General features: G+C 42.3%; 1 protein-coding gene across 3 annotated transcripts; it reads left to right on the top strand.

The window, feature by feature from the left end:
• Window positions 1–1,065: 1,065 nt before the first annotated feature.
• LOC310866641 (gamma-crystallin M2-like) lies at window positions 1,066–8,540 on the top strand (the record flags this gene model as incomplete). 3 transcript variants are annotated; one of them, XM_083776328.1, is made up of 3 exons in its annotated part: window positions 1,066–1,098; window positions 7,887–8,129; window positions 8,247–8,540. In XM_083776328.1, 3 exons carry the CDS (start codon window positions 1,066–1,068, stop codon window positions 8,538–8,540), a joined length of 570 nt encoding a protein of 189 aa, XP_083632454.1. The 3 variants fall into 3 exon arrangements, with proteins under 3 accessions (XP_083632454.1, XP_083632455.1, XP_083632456.1); XM_083776329.1 differs by lacking the exons at window positions 7,887–8,129; window positions 8,247–8,540 and adding exons at window positions 1,198–1,440; window positions 1,558–1,851; XM_083776330.1 differs by lacking the exon at window positions 1,066–1,098 and adding an exon at window positions 7,764–7,784.
• Window positions 8,541–11,911: the final 3,371 nt, after the last annotated feature.

Genomic DNA, 11,911 nt, shown 5'->3' with positions numbered 1-11,911 from the left:
GAGCACTGGGAAGGCACACGGTTTTTTACCAGCAGCAGCTAGTAGTATTGTATCCTACCCTATGTCTGTCTGGATTAGAGCAAATAAAAACAACATCAAATGTGGCTGCCCCTGACTGGACATTGGTGTTATTCCTGCAACTGCGTAAGATTCGCTGCCCGGTGCATTTAGTGGCTTTTAAAGTTTTATTGTTGGTGTTGATTAGCCACTACACACATCATAATAATAATAATAATCTTTATTTCCCCTGTGTTGTTTTTGATGTGGGTGTTGAACAGATTGTGAAGACTCACAATCTGTTCAACACCCACATCAAAAACAACACAGAGCACATAACACCAAGACAATACAAAAACAAAACATGGGGTCCCCACTGTGCACAGAACCATCCTATCGGCGGGGCAGTTTGTTTAATGCCGCGATGGCTGAGGGGACAAAACTCCTACTCCTACTAAAACGGACCTTTTTCCATGGCAATGTTCTGTATCTTTGTCCAGATGGCATGAGGTTAAAGAAGCGATACAGAGGATGATCAGTGTAATTTGATATTGAGAGTGCTAGTCGTGTGATGGCCTTATTGTTCATATCAGAAAGTCATTAGATCATACATCACACCCTGTACACTCAAGATACGCTCCATATATTGCCGCCAGTGCACGCGCCCTCACCCCAGGCGTCTTACTAGTGTATTATGTGTTTCACACATGCATCTGCTGGGACAAATTTTAGTGTGAGATGACAATAAAGTATTATTGTATTGTGCGGGCGGGTGTGCGTGTGTGTGTACGCACGTGTGTGTGTGTTGTTTTGAAATGAATACACTTTTCCATTTCAACATGGACATGCCTATACAGAATATTATAGTGTTGAAAAGCCTTTCTGTGTCAAGAGAAAGGGCCTTTCTAAAGGACGTAACCTTGGTACTCTATAGGCCACTATAGCATGTTGCTGACTAAGAGATTCTCACAGAGAGGCCACACGCTCTTTGGGTTCTGTCAGGTATAAAAGGAAGGGGTTAACCAGGTAGGAATACAGTTCACAGCACAGCAACAGTCAACTGCTAATATGTCCTCCGGCGGAATGAACATGATGGGCAAGGTACTGCTTTTTGAACGATTCACTTAATACTTTTATCCAATACTTTTCTAAATATTATGAATCATGAATGGTGTTGACAAATTATGTGTTCTTTTTCAGATCACCTTCTACGAGGATAGGAACTTCCAGGGTCGTTCCTATGAGTGCATGAGCGACTGCTCTGACTTCTCCTCCTACCTGAGCAGGTGCCACTCCTGCAGGGTGGAGAGCGGCTGCTTCATGGCCTACGACCGCCCCAACTACATGGGAAACCAGCACTTCATGAGGAGGGGAGATTATGCTGACTACATGAGCATGTTTGGATGGAGAGACTGCATCAGGTCCTGCCGTAACATCCCCATGGTAAGCTTAATACCGTTCTTATTCGTTCAATGACTTCTAATCCATTAATTCATCCTTGAATACCCTGAGTCTATAGTCATATGCAAACTCCTAAATGAGATATTCTTCATTTTACAGCACAGGGGAAACTACAGGATGAGGATCTACGAGAGGGAGAACTTCGGCGGACAGATGCACGAGATGATGGATGACTGTGACAACATCATGGACCGTTACCAGATGAACAACTGCATGTCCTGCAACGTGATGGACGGCAACTGGCTGATGTACGAGCAGCCCCAGTACAGAGGCAGGCACTGGTACATGAGGCCTGGCGAGTACAGGAACTTCAACCAGATGGGAATGGGCCAGGGCCAGGGCCAGAACATGAGGTTCATGAGCATGAGGCGCATCATGGATTCTTACTACTAAATGTTGACGCAAATGTTCACTTTACTTTGCCACTGAAATAAAAACACATCCGTTCCACTATTCATTTTCTCCTAGTTTATTTTGTTGAGATAATGCAGTTCAGCCCATTCCTAGCACATGGTCATTACTCATTTCAGACATGAACCTACTAGTCCATACGCAGGGACATGGGGCTCTACACTAGTGTCTTTTCTGTTTTCTGAACATAAAATATGATTTCAACGTTGTACATTTTAATGTACAACGCACCTTAATCAGGTTGTTTGAATGCTTTGTCAACAAAGGCGAATACACTAATAGCAGATCGACATGCTCACACCATATCTCGCTGCATGCGACATGTTGTGACATGTTGTTCCCCACAATGCGTATGCTGGGGCTTTTTTCCATATTTTATTGCTTTTTTCAGTTTTAGGAAATAGAATGCTTGAGAATGTAAATAAAATAATCATACTGTACAAACAATTAAGACAACAAATGAAACAAAACTAGACAAAAAATAAATACAATACACTACAAAGCCAAACTGGTGGTTATGTCACGGCAGTCTGAATGCTACTGTGGATTTTTGCAGTCACAAACAATTTATGATATTGTTTTGTAATTGAAGCTTCTGTGCTGTGAATTATACAGCAGGACTATACCAGTGCACAGTGTCTAATATAAAGTGTAGCCCAGCTATGTATTTGACCACTTTCAGCATGTCAACCTTATTTTGGGCATGTCATAATTGGAGAACATTTAAATGTCTTAGGTCTTGGTGACATCCTTATTTATTTGTTTAGTTTTTCTGACCTCAAGTCAAGTGTACCTTAAACACCTGAACTTTGAAAATTCAGTGGAGGAGTTGAGGAGTGCAGGGAGGAAGGTTAAAAGGAATAACCTAGACTGCCGTGTTGTGCTTTATCAACTTCAAAAAGGCATTTGATTAAATCCACAGAGGCACAATGATCCTTAAGGCCTACAGTACGGTGTCGGTGTCCCTCCCAACTTACTCCGGGCAATAGAGACAACATGTATGCAGGAACAAGGGCCAAGGTGGTGACCCCAGATTAGCAACAGTGGAGTTTGACATCTTGGCTATGGGGTACTGCAAGGGACACCCTAGCGTCCTATCCTTTTCGTCATAGTCCTGGACGAGAGCAGGATCTTGGCTTCACCCTAACTCCAAGGAAGTCGAGACGACACCCCACAGTCCTGACAGACCTGGACTACACGGACATCAGCCTGCCCCCCCCCGACCATGTGGAACAAGCTCAGGAGCTCCTGAACAGAGTGGAACTAGAAAGTTCCACTCTGTGCCCCTCGGGGCACAGGTCTCAGGCCAGGTCAGGTTGTGGCCTCCTGGTGGCGCTATAATAGGCCAATGTGAAAAGGGTGCCATTTCTTCTTACGCCTTTGATGCCAATTGGATGATTTGAGGCATTTTGTTCCAAAAATGTGTTTTGCAAAAATCCACCTGTTGGTGGCGCTATAACAGGCCAATGTGAAAAGGGTGGGATATATTCCTCAGCCTAGTAGGAAAGTGTGCAAAAGATTGCACATAAATTGCATGCTGCGTTCATGATTTGAGGCTTGGGGCTGTATTTTAGCAATTAGGATGGAATATGAAATATCGGACAGATCGGTCTTGAGTACATGACTATAGAGATACTGTGTAATGATTTGTAATAACAAAAAATGTGTTTTACAAATGTCGGCCTCCTGGTGGCGCTATAAAAGGCAGATGTGAAGGTCTGTCCTTGGCCTCCAGTGAGTGTGCATGCAACGTTTCACGCAGATCGGCTATAACAGGCTGTTCTTAAAAATTTGGGGCAGAGGTTCATCGTTCATCCATCGTTCTCCCCATGCCTTCGGCCTGGTAGAGACAATCAAAGTGTGCCAAGGCTGGCCTCCGGCTGAACGCTAATTAGTACCAGTACCAGTTATCACTGGTTCCCAAACACTGGGTTAATGGAACCCATGTGTGGGTCGTGGACACATTGTTATGGGTTCCCTTATTTTTTATTTAAAATCACACCCGTGTGAACTGAATGGTGCAAAGCACCGACGAGCTGACCAGATGTATGGAGAACCAGAATGACCGGACGATGACGAGCTTGTCTGAGGACAACCTATAGAGAGAGTGGATTTTCTGGGGTTGTCTGAATAATTAGGCAAGACATTTTCAAAATAACTGATTTATTTACTGATTTTTAAGCAAAAAGCAGCTTATTAGCTTACAATCAAAATGAGTAGTTGCAAGCAATAACTCAGGAAAGTACAAAGCAGAAAATAAGGAAGTGCAAAAGGCAAAACTAATCAGAGCACAAAGGCAATGAACAAGAAGTCCAGAAAATGGCAAAACCTTACAGAAGTACAAAACAGCAAACCGCAGAATTTCTAGGTAGATCACAGGAACAACACCAAAGTTGAGCACGGGACAATGACTTATGTTCTGACAGTGTGTGTGTGTGTGTGTGTGTGTGTGTGTGTGTGTGTGTGTGTGTGTGTGTGTGTGTGTGTGTGTGTGTGTGTGTGTGTGTGTGTGTGTGTGTGTGTGTGTGTGTGTGTGTGTGTGTGTGTGTGTGTGTGTGCAGTCTGCAATGAGTCCAGTATTTACAGGGAGCATGAGTAGATTGGAGAAGTGTTCACAGGTTTGTAATGCAGGGCTGGGCTGATGAGACCTTTTTGAAACTAGCTCCTCAATGACTAGTTTCTAGTCATTACAGACAGCCATTGACATCTATAGACGTCATTTGGTGTTTTCCATTCACTATATAATATACCAATTCTTTCATATATCAGATATAATGGCCGAAAACAAGTAATCAGCTGCCATTTTGACATTGCTATCACATCATTTCATAAACTACAGATGTAGCAATACAAAAATCACATTGTCCCTTGTAACAACCACTACAGGTCTGTCAGATAACGATGCATGCCGAACAACTCTTGTATCTGCTTCATGGTGGTTGCATAGAAATCATAAAAAAATAACTCATACATCTACACTACACTATAGTATAGTATATAATTACTCGTTTGCATAATTACTGCATGTGCAAATCTCATCTAAAAACACAATTGTATATACAAATAATGTTATATCTGATAAAATGTGAATATGTTGTGGCCTAAAGACAATTCTGTCAGCCTACTGCCAAATTATCCATACACAGCTTATCAAATTATGTGTCAAATATGCAAATGTCTCATTAATTATGCACAATACACAAATGTGCATTGCAGAAGTGCATTCCACAGGAGAAATTCATAAAGATCAACTGAGAAAAGTTTGGTAAAGCCTTGTATCAAAGTGTTATAGGGTTTTCCCTGTTATTTCCGCCCATGTGTCAAATATGCTAATTATTTCATTAATTATGCACAATACAAAAAATGTACATTGCAGAAATGGATTCTACAGGAAAAGATACATAGGCCTAAGGATCAACTGAGAAAGGTTTGGTACACCCTTTTATCGAATAGTTATAGGGTTTGCCCTGTCTATAGGGGGAGGGCATAGTGACACGGTAGGATTTTGGTTTATTTGGGCGCCATCTTGCTGCCTACATGTAGGCTAGTAGGATGCTAGGCTACTTGGCTGCCAGTCTGTAGTTCGTAAGTTTGCTTGTCAGTGACGCTGGTGTGTATACTGTACACTATCTTCCATCTCTCTAATATCTTTGACTTGTCACAATTCTTCTACTCTATATGGCTCTGGATCGACGGTGGTATTATTATTATTATTCGTTGTTAGAAAATGTTCGGGTGTTCTGATCTGATAGCCGCGCTTTGATTACACTGTCATGCTCGTTTGAGGACAGGTAGAGAGCAGAGCATACTGTACATCTGTTTGGGAATGTTGCTGAAGGTTATGTTATTTTGTCAGCTGACGCCCAAATCAAAGAAACCATACAGCGTGTATTTAATTATTTGATATCTCCGACAGTCAACGCACTGCAAGGCTACAATGGAAGCATAATTCTGACGGCCCGCGGTGGAATGGACAAGTTAGGGTATAAAGTTTATACCCATTACTGTTGTGGATCAAGGTTATGTTATTTTGTCATCTGACAAGGTCGAGAAATGACAGTTACCGTGTGGCGGGGTCCCTGGAACATCCAGAGCCCCAGGAACGGCCCAGGGCTCGTACTGTAGTGTACTCTGTGCCACTTTACTCTGTGCTGTCCTCTACTGGCCACTTTAGGTGTTGCAGCTTTCAGACATGCAGACAGACACAGAGACAGACATACAGACAGACACACATAGCTGCGTATTGGAGCGGAGGTAAGTGCTCAAAAAAAGGCAAAGAAGTTTAGGGAAAACTCAGCTCCACTGGTTAATTAATTTAACGTTTCGATCACTGGGATCTTCTTCAGGAAGAGAGCCGGACCATGACACCCAGATTACTATGAAAACCTGCCAGTATGAAAACCTACCTCATCAAACCCTGGATAGCCATACATGGAGAAGACTGGATCATCACCTAGATCTGTATATGGAGCCGGCCAGCAACTCCACAACTCCACATCTGACCTCAAACCCTTAGATCTCCATATATGGAGCTGAGCTGACCTTTTCCGACATTCCATTATGTTGATCCTCCCCACCGTCCTTCCTCTTCGATGTCTCCCTTTTTGACTGATACCTGACCATCAAACTCTATTAGTGCAGCCGCGCCCGGCAGCCGGCGAAAAAGAGTTCTCAACAGGACTGAAAATTAAATAAATATATAAATAAAAATGTACTTACCTGGGCCCTCATCTGCCACCCTAAGATCTCCATATATGGAGCTGACCTGTTCTCACATTCTATAAGTTGATATGACCTCATCAAACCCTGTACACTCAAAACATGCTCCATATATGGCCAGAGCCGCCAGGCCTCATCAAACCCTGGCCTGGCCCTACCTATAAATAAAAATGTACTTACCTGGGCCCTCATCTGCCACCTTTAGATCTCCATATATGGAGCTGACCTGTTCTGACATTCCCTATGTTGATCTGACCTCATCAAACCCTGTACACTAGACACGCTATATGGCCAGTACTGAATTCATTCTATTATGTTGATCTGACCCCCATGCCAAAGCACCAGCGCAACATGTGTAACCCAGATTCGGCACCTACAAGGGACTACATTATTTCCGCTCCTATGCCACCAAAATGTGGAACGCCATACCAACAGTCATTAAGACATGCGAATCCCTTGACTCCTTCAAAACCGCTCTCAAAAGGCACCTACAGACGGCTGCAATTCGAAACAGGCCCCCGTAGAATCTGAATCCCCTCCCCCCACCACCCACCCCTTTTTCCCCTCACTGTATATGTTCCTTTTCCCTGTTTTACCTCCTTTATGATGAATTCCTGTTCTGTTCTTTGGCTATATAGAAGTGTCTATTTGTACGTCTCTTAAATGTTTTGATGATTTGAACATGGTGGACCCTCTTGTAAACAAGTGTAATGCTTTATTGGGTCGTCCACTCACAGTTAACAGTCTTTGTATTGAGTTGTGTTTGAAATGTACTGTAATTCTGCAAACTGTTATTTACAAATATTTCAATCAATCAATCAATTCGCCTAGCAGTCTGCTGTCACCCAGGCAGATGCGTGTACTAAGGGTGAGGTCGTGTGTGTGTGTGTGTGTGCGTGCGTGTTGCTTTGAAAGGAATACACTTTTCCATTTCAACATAGACACGCCTACAGAAATATTAGTGTTGAAAAGCCTTTCTGTGTCAAGAGAAAGGGCCTTTCTAAAGGACGTAACCTTGGTACTCTATAGGCCACTATAGCATGTTGCTGACTAAGAGATTCTCACAGAGAGGCCACACGCTCTTTGGGTTCTGTCAGGTATAAAAGGAAGAGGTTAACCAGGTAGGAATACAGTTCAGGTACAGCAACAGCTCAACTGCAACAAATATGTCCTCCGGAATGAACATGATGGGCAAGGTACTGCTTTTTGAACGATTCACTTAATACTTTTATCCATGTCTATAATTCTTTCTAAATATGGCCATTATGAATGCTGTTGACAAATGTGTTCTTTTTCAGATCACCTTCTACGAGGATAGGAACTTCCAGGGTCGTTCCTATGAGTGCATGAGCGACTGCTCTGACTTCTCCTCCTACCTGAGCAGGTGCCACTCCTGCAGGGTGGAGAGCGGCTGCTTCATGGCCTACGACCGCCCCAACTACATGGGAAACCAGCACTTCATGAGGAGGGGAGAGTACTCCGACTACATGAGCATGTTTGGATGGAGAGACTGCATCAGGTCCTGCCGTAACATCCCCATGGTAAGCTTAATACCGTTCTGATTTGTTTAATGACTTCTAATCCATTCATTCATCCATGAATACCCTGAGTCTATAGTCATATACAAACTCCTAAATGAGATATTCTTCATTTTACAGCACAGGGGAAACTACAGGATGAGGATCTACGAGAGGGAGAACTTCGGCGGACAGATGCACGAGATGATGGATGACTGTGACAACTGCATGGACCGTTACCAGATGAGCAACTGCATGTCCTGCAACGTGATGGACGGCAACTGGCTGATGTACGAGCAGCCCCAGTACAGAGGCAGGCACTGGTACATGAGGCCTGGCGAGTACAGGAACTTCAACCAGATGGGAATGGGCCAGGGCCAGGGCCAGAACATGAGGTTCATGAGCATGAGGCGCATCATGGACTCTTACTACTAAATGTTGACGCAAATGTTCACTTTACTTTGCCACTGAAATAAAAAATACATCCGTTCCACTATTCATTTTCTCCTGGTTTCTTTTGTTGAGATGATGCAGTTCAGCCTATTCCTTGCCAACAGCACATGGTCATTTCAGACCTATGCAGGGACATGGGTCTCTACAATAGTGTCTTTTCTGTTTTTCTGAACATACAATATGATTTCAACGTACATTTTAATGTACACCTTAATGGGCACCTTAATCAGGTTGTTGTATGCTTTGACAACAAAGGCGAATACATTGTGCAAGCTTTCGCAGGAAATAGCAGATCGACATGCTCACACCACGTCTCGCTGCATGCCACGTGTTCAACAAAACCGTTCCCCACAATACGGATGCTGGGGCTTTTAAATGGCTATGTCACAGCCGGCTGAATGCTACTGTTTTTTCAGTCACAATATATGATTTTTGTAATTGAAGCTTCTGTGCTGAACACTGAACAACAACCCAGGATTATATCAGTTCACAGTGTCTAATATAAAGTGTAGCACAGCTATTGTGGGTCTGTTGATTGCTATGCGTTTGACCACTTTCAGCCTGTCATCCCTATTTTGGGTGAAATAAAAAAGGTGTATTACTTTTAATTGTCAAACAATGCAATAGTCAATTCAATTGGTTGGTAATCATTTCAATACCAGTGCAATTGCATCAGCAAACAATTACATACAGTGTATTTCAAAATTTAAATGAAGTAAGCTAAATTTAAGTACTACCAGGACACCAGATAAACAAATGTTTCCGAAACTCAATTTATGGCCACCCTTGACGATTATTATCAGTACAGTACCAAGTATCGTGAGACCTTCCACCGTTTCCTGTCTGGCTTGGTTGCTATACTTTGGTCCGACATACCATTGGTCCGATCGACTACCTACCCCAAACCCTCACCCTAACCATAACCGCGAGCACGGGGCAGCACGCCTAAACCTAACCCCCGACCCTATCACGAGTCGGACCAATGCTCCTTCGAACTAATGATATGTCGGATCAAAGTATGCTCCCCGTCTGGCTTGAGTGGCAGCAAGTAGACATGGAGGAGTCGCATGAATGATGTCACTTGGGCAGTGACTCAGTGAGTGACGCATGCCTTCAGCACTACCATTCTTGATGAGGATGTACGATGATTAGAGCGCCCCTCACTTCACACGGGTGTGATTTTTTTTAAATAATCTACTGTACGGTAACCTCTCTCTCTCGCCCTTTCTGTATCCATGCAGCTCCTTGATTGACAAGTGGTCTTGGGAAGTTCCATGGGTCAGGAGTGCATGCCCCTCCAGCTGAATCAAGTTCCCTTCAGGGTGTAGGTGTAGGGTATAACAATCTTTTGGAACGCACTCGCCCACCTTAGAGGACCACAATGGAAACAAGCCTAACAGATTTCTTGTGACTTTATCCTTTTGAAAATATATTTTTCAATAAAGTATTCAATCAATCAATCAATCAAAAGTCAACTGGTCGTGCATGCATGCAGTGCGCAAATGTATTATGTACAAATAAAGATATATAAGCCCACAAAGAAAGGTGTAAACACAAAACAGCTTGCAACATTTCAATCGCAGTATGGCCCAGGTCAGTCAGTGGCGTTTTTTTTTTGTTGAAAAAACAATTAAAAAAATAGAGCATATTGTTTGGTTTGTAGTGCATGCTGAACCAAAAGCCTTGTGGGTTCAATACAAAACTTGATAATTGTCCCCCTTATTATGATAGTGAGTGGAAAAAGAGACAGGATAAGGGGAGACAGGGGGGAGTGCAGACAATTTATGATTTAGGCATATAGCAGACGCACTTAATCCAGAGCGATTTACAGTAAGCAAGAACAAAAAAACATGGTAATACATCAAATACATCAAAATAGTCATCATGAATCGTACATAAGCTTAAGAACCTATATCTATCTAAGGAAACTATATGTGTATACACTACAGAGGGCCATGTCTACATAAAGTGCTTTTTAAGTTACATGCATACGCCTATGCATACGCCTGTAGGAAGTCGAGGCTATAGGGCAAGTACTACAGCAAACGGTCCAACCCAGGAGTCAAACCAGAGATTCGCTTTCAGGCTTTTTTGTGGTACGTGCCCACGGTGCCCTAATCATTCATCTATCGAGTCACCCTGACCACTAAATGATCAATTATCAATTCATCCTAGGGTCCAAGTGGATGTTTGTGCTAGATGTAATGAAATTCCCTCCAAGCATTCCACGTCATAGACTGGCCTCCAAATATTATGAATGGGTCCTGCACTAAGTACTCTGACAATGGCAGTGGGTACAACAGGTACAGGGTTTGCCTAACCAATAGTGTGTGCTCCACAGGAATAAACCTAGTTCATTTTTTTGTTCATTTTCTTTATTTTACAAAAGCTCTTAAACTGCATTGATTGATTGATTTTATTTGGTGGCATAATAAAAGAGCACAAGAACACTGGATGAAAACACAATAAATCCTGAGGGCTTGGCTGAATTATTTCTATTATGGACCTGGAAAGAAAAGAATTATACAGCATGACGAATGACATGTTATTCACACATTACTCTATAAATAACAGATCACTACATAACAAATCCAGGTAGGCCTACATCAGAATGTATTCTCTAAATAATTTGCAATTGATGCAATTTTCAAAAAGAAATCTAAGTATTGTATTGTTCTTCTGAATTTAACGGTTCAAGTACAATTAAGTATTAGTGGAAGTAACTTAAGAGGAAATGTTGAAAAGTGATCTATTGACAATTAACTACGATTATCATTATTATAGAAATGTTAGTGTTTAATTAAAAAAAATCGTATGTAATACAGTACATTGTATTATATACATTGTCATGATAAATATATTTGAAATATATATATTGCTTGATGCACTTTGATTACATCTAAAACCTAATTGATATACAGTATGGGTGATGCTGATATTTATTAAAGCTATTGTGGAAATTAAGATATTAAGTATTGTGGATGGAAAGAAATCTTGATAATAATTTACTGGCAGGTTTAATGGACGGGAGTTATAGTCAAAACCTCCCTATACCTAAACATATACTGTCAGTGGAACAAGCGCTGTGTGGGCCTCACAAAATAGGTATTGTATTACCTGGTCAAAAGGGACAGAAAAAACATTTCTAAAGTCTTCGAGGGCCCAGTCACGTGGATGTATGACACAGTGACTCGACACACAGCAGGCCTCTCTGTGGTGCTGGGTCAGGGGTTTTCACAATGGGGGCCACAGATTCTTTAGGGTTTTGTCAGGTATAAAAGTAAGGGTTAACCGCAACCAGGACAGCAGTGCAGCAGTAACAGCAGCATCAGAAGCAGCTCAATCCCACCAGA

This window comes from Protomyctophum parallelum, assembly GCF_964188405.1.
Source record: "Protomyctophum parallelum genome assembly, chromosome: 11".
Lineage (NCBI taxonomy): Eukaryota > Metazoa > Chordata > Actinopteri > Myctophiformes > Myctophidae > Protomyctophum > Protomyctophum parallelum.
The sequence above is the reverse complement of the archived record's forward strand: the minus strand, read 5'-3'. Positions and strand labels throughout refer to the sequence as shown.